This window comes from Ischnura elegans, chromosome X, assembly GCF_921293095.1.
Source record: "Ischnura elegans chromosome X, ioIscEleg1.1, whole genome shotgun sequence".
NCBI classification, from domain to species: Eukaryota; Metazoa; Arthropoda; class Insecta; order Odonata; family Coenagrionidae; genus Ischnura; species Ischnura elegans.
In genome coordinates this window covers 101,336,088-101,352,041 of record NC_060259.1, presented here as the reverse complement: position 1 = coordinate 101,352,041, position 15,954 = coordinate 101,336,088, and the positions used below count along the sequence as shown (strand labels likewise).

The following is a 15,954-nucleotide window of genomic DNA, read 5'->3' as shown; positions in this document are numbered from 1 at the left end:
TCATTGTGTCATTCAACGACAACATCTAGTGGCCAAAAAACTGAGTGATCGCCTTCACGAGTCCTTAAACATTGTAATTACAGCAGTTAACAAAATTAAAGCCCATTCTCTTAATTATCGCCTCTTTTGAGAGTTGTGTGATGAGAATGACGAAGATTTAGTATACAAGCAGCTACAATTTAGATGATTAAACATATTATGACAGTCTGTACAACTACCCCATCTCAGCGTTTACATTAAGTCCCTGCCTAATGGGTTTCATTATGCAGCAAATGAACCTATATGCTTGACTGACAGAATTTTTCAGTGATACTGACAAGATGGAAAAGTTACAACAAGTTCAAAAAAATATTTTTTTTAATTTTTATTGGTTTGAACATCAAAAACACTTATTCATAAAATATTTTTAAAAATACAATTGGCATACTGAAATTTAAATCACAAATGGATAATTCTGAACTTTCTTTGTACCTTAAAACACCAACGATAACTCCTTGACTTAATGACATATTATGCATCGACAAGAGCATCCATGGAATTTGAAAGACCTTTGGTATTTTGCAGTTCTTCTTATTCCTCTTGTTTCACTCAACAGATAATGCACTGTAAGAAAAAAAGCAATTGATAAAAATATGAAATTGTGATCAAATTTAAATGATGAAAATACCACACATACCATATTTTCTGGAACATAAGATGACCCCTAACATTTTGGATTAAAATTTAAGCCTGCGATACTTTCATCATATAACGATACCACTTATCCAATACAATTGGAAGAATTTTTTTTGATGGATTTGATTTCAACAGGAAATTTCATTTCAAATTTTTATGACATGCAGAAAGACGAACCTGCAGCCTTTTTGGAGCAGCACATTTCCCAAAGGACAACACTATAGGATGGTATACGAGAATTGCCATGAGAAAAAATCCCCTGGACCGGGAATTGAACCACAGACCTTTGGCTTTCCGGGCCAATGGGCAGACCACTATGTTCAATCCAGGTTCTTTAATTCCCATGGCAATTGTACCGAGGCTCATGGTACTAGCTGCTAGGCCCTCGCGGTCCATCAAGGATGGCAACAAGGATGGTCTGCGCATTGGCCCAGAAAGCCAAAGGTCCGTGGTTTGATTCCTGGTCCAGGGGAATTTTTCCTCATGGAAATTCTTGTATATTTCACCACCATTCACGCGGCAGGATTAGAAACATTACACTATAGGATAGGTTCCATATTTCATTGACTCCACTGCCATAAATTGGATCGACAAACAGCACTGCCACTGTGGCTAAAGCAGTAATTTCAAAACAGACAACAAAATCAGCTTTTGTCCATTCCGGGGGAAATAAACCACTACTTATGAAGTTGTGTGAATGAATCAGAATTATTTCACAGAACTCAACAAATTGATGGAAAAATGCACGATATAATGGAAAAGCTTTATTTACATGAATTTAAAGATCAATATTTTTGAAACTAATAAAACATGTGCACACATACTAAGATTCTGGCAAAATGGTTTCAAAGGAAAAGTTTCCTATCTATAAATATAGATATAAAGAATACAGGACATGAGAAACTGATGGAAACAAAATGGATATGATGGGACCTATGTATATCCACAATGCACGTACGGAATTTGTTACATATCATCTTATTTAAATTACAAAAATCAATAGTTATTGGTACTTGTATACACATTAGCGTGCACCTGCTTTGGAAATAGATTTTAAAAATTACTCTAACGTAACTGTTCAAATAACCATCTCATTATATTTAATGCAAAATAGTTTTTGAGAAACAGATTTCATGTAAATGACAATGTGCCTGAAATAAATTTTTTTCCTTCATTCTTTGGAGGATCTGGATGATGAAAATGATTACGATCTTCTGCATTGCCAATACCAAACAGAAAATTTTCATAGACCAGTCAGCTCTTTGTCTCAGCAAGAGGCTTTTCTCAAGGGTGTTGTACCTTAATTCCACAACAATTTTTCAAAGAGAATTTTTGGTAAGTACAATGTCAACTAGAGGTTCACGATTTTCTGTAGTTTTAACACCTTTTCACAAAAAAATCACACTTCATCAGGCTTTAAAAAAATTACTAGAAGTAATAAAAGAGCTGAATTAGTGTCGGTAAAGTAAAAACACCATGGACATATTTTTATTTTCCACCGTAAACAGAATGTATCAAGAAACAATGGAATACGGGTTAACTTTGATTGGACCAATAATTCAAAGAGAAGATGGTAAAGCTGGCCAATTAACCCATTCAGTGCGGATGACAGCCGAGGGCTGTCACGGCCTTGGGTCTCAGATGAATGGGCGTAACGGGACTACGCGCCTCTCTTTCCACTTGCTTCCTTTTCTCCGCTCTGCAGTTGCTTTCTAGCCGTCGTGTAGTGCGCTCCGTTTCAGTTTCCGTCGAAAACTTTTTTCTGTGGGTTTTGGAAAATCAGTGGCTTTTTCAAGATTTTCCAAGTGATATCACCTTGGGTCATTATTACACAGCTTTTTTGTGCTATTTGGACCCCGAAATATCGGATTATATTTAAAAAATATTATTATACAGTGTTTGTGCTAAGCAAAATTTTTCTGTGACATTTCCGGATATTTTCATAGTGGTTATATTGCTGTCACCTGAATATCCATTTTCTTGAGATAGCCTTTAGACCTGTCTACTTCCCACTGCGACTGGAAAAAAATGAGCGGACACACTCAAGCCAGCCAGAAACTCAAGTTGGTGAGAGGGTTCCTCAAAGTTCACACCTCCCCTTCATCTAAACCCCTTCGCCTCCACATCGCTTCCCCCACCTTCCCTAAACAATGTCCCCCCCCCATGTGTCCTCTCTCAAGTAATCAAGTATTCGACCCGGATCCGAAAATTATCCTGGATCCATACATCCCTACTTTTATGCTAATGTAGGTAATAATTTTCTAAAAACATCATCCTCTCATTACTGAAATTTACTACCCATTATTTAGCTGTTTCTTGAAAAGTATTATCCAACCTTCATTAGGAAGAGAACATTTAATAAATGATTTTTTCTGCATGTAGCACCTTTTAGTTACTTAATATTTTATTTTTTATTCATAGGAAGCCATTCTAATCATTACAGACCCTAAAACCTGAAAACAATGGTAGGTCCTCATTTAGTGCTTTTCCGCATTTAGTGTTTTGAATTTTGTCCCCCCTGAAAAACATTAAATCATGATTCTACTGCATTGGTTAAGCATCAAAATCTCCATAATGAATATTTTGCAAATCCTATCAAATGTAAATTTTTTGAAGACTTTCGAAATGCTATCATGGTACCATCCTTATTAGGGGCAACATCATGCTGATAAGTAAACTTCAGTTTCGAATTTCACTCATGTATTTTATGGTTCATGGAATTTCTAGATTATTAACTCAATTCAATCCTATTTCTGATTTATAATTGTAAGCTCTAAATATCTCTTTGGATTTCCCTCTCATACTCTTTTATAAAATAGTGCATAGTATTTTTGAAACCATTAAACAGTATTTTTCCGCAAGTTTCCCAAAAATCTTGACCTAATTTGATACCAAGTGCTAAAGTTTATGTTGATTTATTATCATTTTCTTTCATCAGAGAGCTTAAATGACATTATATGATGTCGTTATAAGTAAAAAATGCTACCTGTACATTAAGAACGTAAATGTAAAATATATTGCTTATTGTATTTTTTTCTATACTGAAGGCCCTTTGAGGGAACTTAAGATCTATAACAAGATATTTTAAACTATTATCCTTAAGGTGAGAGCGGAAAAATGTGACTTTTTAGTTCTATTAGAATTGATGATTGAAAAATTGATTCTTGATTTCCTTCAAGCTATGTCAATGTATAGGAATGCCTTACGACAAAAAATTGGCCTGTACCAAGATAAAATGTCAGAATAACGTGGTCCCTTGGAACCATATAAATTTGAATGTGTTAAACACAGTTTTGATATTTTTCTCTTAGACCATTCCCCTCCTCCCACACGCTCCCATGCTCTAAAATTTTCCTGCTCACACTCTTGGCCTTCTCAATCTGCTATTGTGCCGTCTCCCACCCTCCAATGGTGTTTCTCCAGCCACTCCCTCAACACCACACAACACCACATCAATGAACGCCAGTCGCATTGATTAACCCTTTCACTGCTGTTCAATCTCCGGAAACCTTCTCCTCACATGCGGCGAAAATGTTAAAATGCGTCTCCTGGGCCCATGGAGCAGGTACTTCCAGGATGGGTGTGGTACACCCTCCGAAGGGTCACTAATCCCCGACCCTATCCTCGACGAACTCACCCTCGCAGGACCGTCTCATCGGCCCTACCAGCGGGGGCCCTACCTCTGGAAAAGTGACCGCTCTGACTGTAATTTGAAAATCAATCAATCAATCCGATCATCGAAATATGATAGTTTTCATCGCACTCCTGCCAATCAAGCAATCAAGTACGTCTTTGAACCGTGTCTCTGCGATAAAAAATAACGATTTTGTTAACTTTGCAATAAAACGTGGCTGCGGACAACCGGAAAATGGCCATTATATCAAAGTTAACAAAATCATTATTTTTCATCGCAGAAACACGGTTCAAAGACGTACTTTATTGCTTGATTGGCAGGAGTGCGACGAAAACAATCATATTGTGATGATCAGATTGATTGATTGATTTTCAAATTGCAGTCAGAGCGGTCACTTTTCCGGAGGTAGGGCCCCCGCTGGTAGGGCCGATGAGACGGTCTTGCGTGGGTGTGTTCGTCGAGGAAAGGGTCCTGGATTAGTGGGTCCCTTCGAAGTGCTTCGTGGAAGTGCTGACCGTATGGCAGGGAGGAACGAAAAAGTACGTCCACCGCAGTCTGTCGTGCGGACGTACTAGGTACGTCCACAGCAGTGAAAGGGTTAATGTAATCCCCAGCATTTCAAAAGATACTTATTGATCAACACTCTCCATAACAGCAATGCAATTACTCTATTACAGTTTGATTCCTGCATTTACAAGAAGAGTAGCAAATGGTAGCAGTGAAATTATTAACTCAACTAAAACTTTGGAAACTTATGACCAGACATCAAATTATCCCACCAATATTCAATTTTCATAATTTTTCCTCAAAGAATTCCCGATACAAGCATAGGTTCCATGCTCCATACGCTTTCCTTTCATATGAAGAGTCGCCTTGGTCTTTATCTTGGACACACAAATGTGGCAAAGGGAAGTGTTTACCAGAGAGAAATTTTCCAAATGTTGTCGCTCAACACGCTTTCACCACAGCTAAAATTCAATCCTCATATGCTTTTCATAGTTAAACCAACGTTCAATACAGATATATTACTCTTAAGAACAGAGCACTATTAAATAACACAAAATGCCAAAATACTATTACCTTCCACCCACGGGCCTTGGGAGGCTCCTCCTCATTACTCGGAGATGACTTAGCTGATGATGATCTAGACTCATCAGCAGATGCTGTTTCCAAATGGCTAGCGGTTTTCTTCTGCTCCAAGACTTGTAAGGACTTGGCCAACTCCTCACTGTAGGAATTAAGCAAGTTCATAATTAAAATACATGAATGCAAATCACCATCCTCAAATCCGGATTAATATCAGACTGGAGATACAGACCCCAGCAGCAGAAATACTGTAGTAATATGCCAAATGTCATATTGTAATGTTAACGTGGTTGATACATTGCGTGCAAGTCCATGGCAACATTATTAATTCATGTTGCGGAAACGTCAAGCAATGTTCTGAGATCCTCAAATTTTGAATTCCCAGAATATATACTACTATGGAACATATATATATGTACTAACAGCACAAAATTCACCAAGGCTTTCTCAGGTTAATAAACGCATATTCTCAGAGGCCCTTAACAGCTCATTGGAGTTATGAGTGGCAAAACATTTGATTTGGTAATGCCTTCAGAGTTGCCGGCAACTTGATGATAAAAGAGCTTAGGCTACCCCCCCCCCTGCCTGAGATTTCTTCAAGGTTGATGGATGCGCGCACCAATTTATATCCGTAGAGTGGGAAAAATGGGCAAGGGGAAGGTGAAGAATATTTTCGGCTCTTCTTTAATTGTGCAATAATTCTGAGAGCCAGGAATACAACATTTGCCCTAATTTTATTGAAATTTCTGGAAACTTAGTTACAGGAAAAAGACCTTTACCCTTGCCTCTTTCCTAAGAGTGAATTAATATCTGTAGTATGCTTCTCTACATAAGTGAGCCATGGACAATGATGGTGGCATAGAAATAAAGAGTGGAGGCTTTCCAAATGCGGTGCTACAAAGGAATGAAGAGGATCATATGGATCTACTGAATGAGCAATGAGGAAGTCCTAAGATGGGTAGGGGAGAAGAGGAGCCTCATAAAAAACCTCAAGAAGAACACAGAGATATCTGATTGGCCATATCCGGAGGCATGATGGCCTGATGAAGACAATTGTTTAGGGACACGTTGATGAACAAACAGGGAACCCATCAAATAAAATACATCAAACAAGTAAAGAAGGATGTAATGCAGAAGAATTAAAACACAATGTCATTGCAACCATACAGGATTGCTTACTGGTAATATTAGACTGGGGATAAGGCTTAGTTAGAGTGCTGAGTCGCATGTGAAAAGCTTCCTGCAATTTAATGAAAATATAAAGATGGTTATCATAGAAAATTATACAGGTGAAGAAGAGGAGAGTGTCTCCAAGATAGCACAGAAGTAATCAAGCAGGTAGGAAGTGATAAACCCATATTTTTCTAGGTTTTTCGAATGCCATTATCAGCAAAGGTCAAGGTGGAAGAATAGCCAGAGAATATGGATTGGAAAGTCATTATGAAAAAGGAGGAAAGCAACTTGAATTCTTCACAGAACATAGGCTAGTGGTTGCCACTTCATTTTTCCTTGAATCCCATGCAAATAAGATATGTATGGAGAATGCCAGCAAATCTAAGAGGATTCAAAATTGATAAAATTCTAGTGAAAAAAAGATTCAGGAACCTGGAAGATGATTGTAGAAGCTACGCCGGGACAGATATTGACAGTGAAGACAACTTAGTTTTAAAGAATTTTTAATTTTAAAATTTTAATTGATGACACCATAATTGTAAGAAGCAGGAGGGAACAAAATAGAAGAGGAGAGATGTGATGAAGAAATCAGTGACAGTGTTAACAAAACATTTTAAGCGGACTACAGAGAAATTCTTACTAGAAGAAAAGTTGTCAAGAAAAAAACCATGAATCATGAGAACCATGAGAAAAGTAGAAGCTGTATATAGGATGGTAAGGATAGAAGAATAAGATGTATAACACTAAGGTACAAAAATAGAGAATTGATGATAGAAAACAAAGACATAGCGATGAAAAGGTAATAATAAGATGAAGAGTTGTGCAGCAGAAATATTCTAAGATCAAAAGCTATGGAAAATGAAAGGGAACTGGATGAAGATTCCAACAGAAATTTTCCAGAGACTTCAATTACTTAAGTTTGGTTGCAGCACTCTTAAATATACTATTTAAAAATCATTATTTTCTTTCAATGAATTTTGGGAGGTATTTTTTAAATCATCACCTGAAGAACACTTAAACAAATAAATAATTTATTCATGAGTAATCACCTTTGCTATAGAGAATTCATCATTTAAAGCCTCTTGCTAATGAGCAGAGGTAAATTCATCATTCTTGGTGTCGTTGCCATCCATATGTCCATAGCATTATTATGTAATCAACTTCATAAAAACTCATTTTGGCCAGAATAAATAATAATAATAATAATATATATTTATTCCACATTATGGTACATGAAATTTTAATAGGTTACTCAAGCATGTGATATAAAGAAAATTCACTTGATAACTTGATTATCAATTATAAATTAAAACTGCAGTGGACTTACCGAAAATAAAGATACCACAAACAACATTATGCAATGCCTCAGTTCTGTTCTGCCTAAATTTTCCAAAATTGATAACAGTTCTTTGGTTGTATCAGATTGGAAATTGAAACTTGAAGCATTAGAGAAGACATGCATATTTAGCTTTTACTGAAGTTTGGCTGCAATAAAATTACTTTTTTTTCTTAATTATGGGCTGTCAATAGGTGCTTTGCTCCAACATCCTCAAAAATTTTCATTCATGATAGCATTCTAATAGCTCTCCAAGTGTGGTAATTAAGTAAAAATCAAGTTTAAAACAATGAAGAAATGAGCCAGAACAGTAATGATGAAATTAGGTTTTCAGCATCCCTTTCTGTAATTTAGCTTTTCTTATGCAAACTCGAGGGCACCATTTCTGCTCAAACAATAGGTCTCCTCCTCTTTTCTGATTTTCTAACGTCTTACCACCCTCCTAAGAGCATTTCTACTCGCACTACATATATGCTACTTTTATTTGAATTAATTCTTCTTCATAATTCAGTTACTGTTAACCCTACCTCAATTACAGCTACTACTTTCCCATATTGTCCTTAGTCAAGGGCATCTCAAAGGAATCATATCCTTCTCAACGCTTAGAGAAAAGAGTTCTGGCAATTTCATTTGCCCTCCTAGTAAAGACATTACGTCTTCGAACTCAATAGGGAAGTACACTAGTGTATCAAATGCACCAAACACAGTTTTAAATTAGAGTTCAGAATAATAAAATGTCGTAAAACCACAGTTTAAATCCTAGTAGTGTATACTTGATTCAAGATAAGCGTCTGAAATAAGGAAAAATTCAAAGGCCGCTAAAACAGGTGTCCATTTTGAATATTGGCCATGACGTCACAAGGCAGTAGCAGAAGGCAGCTTCTACGCCGTTTAGTTCTACCACTATTCTTGCATGGAAAAATTACTGAATTTGAGGATATCCATTTTTTTCCTGTCATAAAATATCTTCAGAATATATATGTGGCTGCTTTTCTTTTGCGTACATGATTTCATCATTGCGTAATATATTAATATTCATTTACGTGTCCACTCCAAGTTTGGAAAGAGTAGTGCCAATTGCACATTGAATCTTTAACAAATAGATGATGGTATTTATTTTTTGCTGGGTATTTATACTGTGGCACAATGCCGTTTATCATGCCAAAACATTTTTTTGTAAGAACTGAGTCAAACTAATAGACCTATTTCAGACGTTTGCTGCAAGACTTATTCGTTGTGTATGTATTCACGCCGGCCAGAACATTCGCCCTTCGCAAATAGAATCATGGGATGTTAGCTGTATTTCCCTACTGGCTGGTTGTTGCTGTGGTTCGCTGTCCAGGATAGGTTCAAGAAAAGTTAATATTGGTTGGGAGAAGGAAAATTCCAATGATTGACCAAATTTTGATGTATTTATGGTCACTGAATTTTTGAAAAAGGAGGACATGTTCAACGCTCCTGAAATGTGAGGCGTTAAGGCTAAGTAGTGAGTGGTTTTGTATCAACACCTTATCCTATGTAATGTCATAGATATTGCTGCAATATTAAGTTATTGCAGACTTATTATTAATATTAACCCACTCTTATGTATGTTTACTGCAATACACAGGAATCTTAAGGTGACAACGCGATTGGCTGCGCACAAATCCGAAGGGCCATTTTCAATGACATTTTCCTCGAGGATCAGATCCTTTATCACCATTTTTGTGTGGCTTCTCTATGACCGACTTTGGCTGGAGTTTCCTAGCTCTCTTCCTGTCACTTTGGCAGTCAAATATCCTGGGAATTGTTCCAACTTTGGCCCTGAGCTTAATATTACCTCCCATCAATTTGTATTGCATAAAATATTCGAAGTTTTCTTCCATCTGCAGACGAAAATAAATAGGACAATTTGAAAGACAATGGATTATGGAATTAAGTTTTTTGTACAAATATGTAAGAAAATTCAATAAGGGCACAATTCTTTAACCAAACTATTTTCAGTTTACATATTACATAGGTCTACGCAAAAGATGCTATATTTTGACTTAACACACTTTCTGATATGAATGAGGTAGCTATTAAGTAATTATTATAATATAAATATCAATTAGATCTTACAATACCTTAAAATGATCTTCAAAACAGAATATTATCGATAGGTAAGAGTCAGGAGCTGCCATGAACCATTTATTCCGTATGGCTTGTGTTTAGGCACGGGAATGAATCTTCTCCAGTCTTTCGTTTCGACGTCGAGATGCAATTTGGAACAAAAAATCATTTATAATTCTTTTTCTAATGCATGTTTTCTGTACTAGCCGACATTTTTAGGAAGTAAACTCCACCGATTCCTGGAAACTCTCGCCACGCTAAAGAAGGTGACGGAATACAGCGATACTCCACTGCGTACACTGCCTTGTGACGTCACATCTCAATCAAGATGGAGGCACTGTGTTTCAGCGCAACATGAAATTTTCCGATATTCAAAACGTTCTAAATTGCATACCACAGATGCAGGAAATAAAAGCGGCTATACTAATATTTCTTTTTTAGGCTAAACATTCAAATTCGGCAATAAAAAAATTAGTGCACTTCCCTATTGTATTTAAATGCAAAATCTATCGATTCTATCAGTTGACTGCATTGTTCTCCAATGCAGAGAGCTCTCCGTGGTCCTCCACTGGGTATTTTGTCGTTTGGTTAAGATAGGTGAAGGAGAATTCAAAGGAATGCTTCCAATGTGCATATGATACCATCTAATGCACTCCAATTCCACATAATTGAGGCCATCATGAGACACGCTTGAGTAGGACACTTACTAAACCATTGAATATTTAAATGATGAAAAATGAATGTTTTTTACCTTGCTTGAATTTTCTCTTTGCCCAAAGAATAACAACCGACTGCAAAGGAAACCTATTTTCTGCTGAGTGATAGTAGTGGTACAAATATTTTTGGAATAACTTTTTCTCTCATTGTGCATTTTTAAGTTTTTTTAGATATTACCTTTTTCATACTTCTAATTCATACTTAACAGAAAAGTAACAATATTAGAGGTTGTTGCTATACAAAAATGTAGCTATTAACAAAATTAAGTACTACATATCAAGCTAATTATTGTTCTTATAGAATTTTCCATGGCTGTATAAAAAAGTTCATAGAATAGTTTTTGATTTGTAACCAATTTGTAAACTTAACCTTTAGATTCCATTCCACTCAAAATTATTTTCTAACCAATTGGTGAAAATAATATGAAGCCACACTACAATAAAGAAATTTTGAACATCAAAGTCTCATCATTGTCCAAATTATAGTCATTTGAAAATTGACTATATTCCCCATGTTCACCATAATGACCATTTTTGGTGATTTTTTATATGACTGTAACTTCATGAAAACTTATAAAATCAAGAGTGGCCCATTAGCCAATCATTCATTTAGGTCCTGAATTTTTTTAAATATCCATGATGGTGACCGGACACTATTCATAGGTGCCAGCAATAATTGGAATGAATTGGCATCAATATTATTGACTGGAATTTGGAGAGGCCCTTATCAGCATTAAATAATGTATTGATGTAAAGGTTAGCTTTTCATATTATAAGGATATCTTAAAATACGAGGCTTATCCAGAAAATAAGTACCATTTCATTCTAGTGCCACATGAGCACTGCAGTCGGTGCTCCGTATATAAGCACCAGATCCCTTCGTTTATTGGCTAAAATCAAAACCGTTTAGGTTGCTTTCTGTAATGTATTTTCTCTTCTGTCAGCAATAAAAATGTTTGACATGAAGGAACATAAGGCTGGCAAAAATTTGACATCAAATTCAAGTTCATAGTGAAAATGTTAACAGTGAAATACTGAAAAACTGTCTCAAAAGTTTAATAATGGATGAACGAATGTTCATGTCTAGGCTTAGTGCTACCTTCTGTTGTTAATGATGATCTTGCAATGAGAGCTGATGAAAAAATTCTTGACAACAGATGCTTCACAATGACAATGACATCTGACAAATTTTCTGAAAGTGCTACATGAAATTGTCTCAGATCGTCAACGTTATCTCAAGGTTTGTTCCCGATGGTCTTTCAAAGTGCTTTCTGATATCCACAAAACCAAAGGGCTCAAAACCTACTTTGGTACCTTGGTTAGTAGAAATTCAAACATCTACCATGTAGTCCAGACATCGTACCATCTTTACTACCACTTGTTGAAGCACATGGAGTTGGAGCCAGCACTTAGTAATACAAACAATTTGAGCTACGATGGCTGTCATCATTGACTGTGTCATAAGGTGAGGAAAGACTAGATAAGGTGGTCAACCTCTACAAAAGTCACAAAAAATGAAAGAACTATGTAGAAAAGTAGTTGAACAATACTTTTAATATTCTAACATAATTTCATAAAATTTTGATCCTAAAAAATTGTTTTCTTTATTTTTTTTGCAAAACAGTACTTTCTGGATACGTCTCGTACATACTAATCACAAGATTGTAAAAAGTATTTTCTATGGTGTTTTTACTAGGTAAGCTTACATATGTATATATGCTATTATTTTAGGTGTATGGTGGGAACTGGGAAAGGGCTGTGTTATTAGGACAACCATTAGTAGTGAATTAAAATGCACATAGTTAAAAATGTAAGAGAAATTTATCCAGGAATCCACAACCATTTCCATGTGAATGCATGAAGAGTTTTAGCAGGAGCTGGTGTGAATTCACGCCAGACATGGGATTAAGTGATCTCCACTTTGGATGAGTCAAAATGTGAGTCAGGAAAGGAGAGGGGCAGAAATCAAGCTGACATGTATTCAACTTACTCGGAAGTTATTCCAATGGTACCAAGAGCATTCCCATATGCACCCCAATCAAATTCTTTGTTCTGTTGCTTACTCTGCTCATCTTGCAATGTAAGTGCCATCAAGAAGCTATTGTTGGATCCATCAATAGCAAAACAGAAAAAAGAGAAAAATCAAATAACAAAAATCCTTTAATTAATTTTACCTGGGAGGCATAAGTTGATTATGCTGGCTCTAATAACACAAAAACTTCCATCACTAGTTAACAAAAGTAAAATTTAAAGTAAGCAGCCAATTTACAATCATTATTTAAGTATTTTGAAACGGACGCGAAACAAAAATATACATCATTCATCGATAATAAAATAAATATATTTCCTTCATCAATTACCTATAATTAAAATAGCATGAAGTTAACAAAAAGTAATTAAATTATTCAAAGAAAAAGTTAAAATACCAAATCAATTAGGAACAAAAAAACAGATCTTGGAATACTCCTTCAAGCAAAATATTGCAAAGCACTGCTATTAACTGAGCACTGGTTGCTTTGTGAGGAAATTAAGTGCAATGGAATGACACTTGGTGTACATTTATATCAAAGAGACATTAGAGGTGGGGGTGTTGCAGTGAATTATAAATTCTGGTTATATCATCACACTTTTTTGGTTAAAAAAAATTATCTTGAAAAGTTAAATATATGATTAGAATCCGGCAGAGTGAGCACTACCACAACAGCTGTGGAATTAGCGGCACGCTGTGATTCTTCTGGGTTTCTCACTTGGAAAGCTGTGGAATTCCCCCTGAATAAGTCCATTACGTAGCAGCTCAGTACGAGCACTCAGTCATTTCTCAGAGCAGTCTTTCCAGCTGCTACTTGCCTGAGCACTCATCTACTCAAATACGCTCCTACAAGTGCTCACTCCCCCTGAATACACACTATGAGGGTGAGGATTTTGATTTTCAGGCCTAAATGAACTCATATTGGTGTTCTAATTGTCCGCAAATCATCAAATGCATTTTATTTTTTTCAAAAATGAACTTAGTTATGGTATTCAGGCTATATATATTTAATAGTTATGCTGGTAAACTTTTGTTATTTTGTGACTTCAATGATAACTTACTGACACATTTTTATGCCCTGGTTGGTATAAAACCTTACAAGGCAGGATTCAAAGCTCAATTTGATACACTTGAATTTTTCTGTACTCACTTAAGCATGAACTCACATTTTTGAAAATCTTAAGACCAGAAATGCTTTTTTACTATGAAAAGGAATCTTAAATCCTTGACCAATGAGACAGAAATAAACCTAATGATGCAAACTTAACCTCTGCCATTTTTCTATGGTGGCTATTAAATTGTGTTGGTGTACTTGCGTAACTACCTCCTTGCATCACTACCTACAGTGCTATTAACCTAGCACACGGCCTTGTCTTTTTCCCACACAAAATTACAGCACATACCAACTCGAAAATCTCCGAAGGGTTACAAGACATACAGCTCATTTACATGTTTTCCATTTAGTGTCGTATTAACACTGGTTTGATGCAGTTAAGATTAGTACAGGCATCCCCCGAGTTACGTATGTCTCGACTTATGTAAATCCGTACTTACGTAAGCGATAACCGTATTTCAAATGATTACGTTAATTTTCGAATGCGACCTCGAAGAAGTAGATATTCGCTCGTACATCCTATGGTAGAAAAAAATATCGAATAGTTATCGAGTTTTTTACGTGTTAAAAATAACAAAGTGACCCATTTTTGTCATTCCTCGAAGGAATTTTCATTAATTTCTGTAGAAAAATCGCTTATAAATCCCATGTCAGCAATCAACGTAAAAATTTGCAGTTCTAGCGATGGAAGTGGTTGCGCTCATTCCTGTACGATACAACTTGTTATACAGCATGCATACCCGAACTCCGACTTTCAACTATTTAAAAATTGTATCCTTAAGTTTGGACATTTCCATCTGTGGAATTAAAATAAAATGAAGTTCAAGCAGAAATATTTATTGCGGAAAATAATTGTTTATTACCCACGTAACGGCATTGAAATTTTGAGTGTTGGCAATGAACGCCGCGAAAAAGTTAAGAAAAAGTTGACACACGATATTAATTGCGTAATTGTTTACGTACATGTTTCTGGCGGAGAATTTTATTAAGCTGCATTTTCTCGTTCTCTCGTATTGTGTGCAACTGTAAATGAATATTGCGTCATTGAAAGCTTTTCCCCACTAACTTAGTTGCACGTTAATGACGGAGTTGACTGAATAAAAGCTCAATTTTAATTAGCTTCGTGCTTTGGAAATACTCTTCGATGTTTCCAGCGAAGTAAATATTCAAATGATGATATTTTCACGTTATTTTATTGAGATATGAGAGAATGAAAGTATATTTCCGTGCGTGAAAGATTGAGTGTATGTGCGTGTGAATGTATCTAAGAATAAAGTAAGTTACTGGTATTTTTTGTGTGTTATTTGCTCGTAATCCTAGACACCCCTTCTACGTGTATTAACTGTGACAGTGAAACCACCAGATTCATCGATCAACGTAATATATAAAAGGCAGAAGATATAGTGTTTATAGGTTGGTAGACGATGCATTCTTTGGGCCCTTAGATCGCAGTATAACATTATGAATCAATTTAAGTATTCAGTTTAGTAATGTAGCGTTGAGATACCGTACTTTCCCAAATCCACGCGATCAGTCAACTCTGAGAATAATATTACGCATTTTGATTGGCAATGCTCGAGATGCAACTCCCAGACTATATTAATGTTTATCGATTTTGTATCTCATAACGTAAGAATACGCTGTAGAGTTCATGAATATCGCAGTGAATTGAATGAAACTTCACCGAGAATTTACCGCGCATTTCTCCGCTGAGAATTTCACCGCGCCGATCGCAATTTCTGAAGCACTAACGCAAAGGTTCGACTTACGTAAATTTCGACTTATGCAGAGTCTCCCGGAACGCATCTCTTACGTAACTCGGGGGATGCCTGTATATGATTCAATATCGGTGGTGAGAGCTAGTAAATTTCACTGCTTATGACAGCCCACCACCTACCATGTCGATGGCCTTTCTGAAAATTAAGAGTACCAAACATTCTACAGAGCAAAATAAAGGCAAATTAATACGTATGCAATCTTGAATGAGTAGATTTTGATCGGTTCACAATATATGAGCAGATGTGGTGCAGTGGCTCGGACCACCTGTTACCTTCAGCAGAGCATAGGCCTAGGTTTGTGTTTGTCTCCAAGAATTGCCCC

General features: G+C 36.2%; 1 protein-coding gene across 5 annotated transcripts in view; it reads right to left on the bottom strand.

Annotated features, from left to right (window-relative positions):
• Nucleotides 1–349: 349 nt before the first annotated feature.
• Nucleotides 350–15,954, bottom strand: part of LOC124170781 (ubiquitin carboxyl-terminal hydrolase MINDY-1-like) — a 74,609-nt gene continuing 59,004 nt past the window's right edge. For 4 of the 5 annotated variants that reach the window (XM_046549739.1, XM_046549742.1, XM_046549740.1 and 1 more), the window contains exons 8-10: nucleotides 12,702–12,809; nucleotides 5,390–5,537; nucleotides 350–603 (exon numbers count right to left, since the gene is read on the bottom strand). In XM_046549739.1, coding sequence (XP_046405695.1) covers nucleotides 589–603; nucleotides 5,390–5,537; nucleotides 12,702–12,809 — 271 coding nt within the window. In that variant the 3' untranslated portion in view covers nucleotides 350–588. The remainder of the gene's footprint in view (nucleotides 604–5,389; nucleotides 5,538–12,701; nucleotides 12,810–15,954) is intronic. The other variant, XM_046549743.1, reaches the window with a different exon arrangement.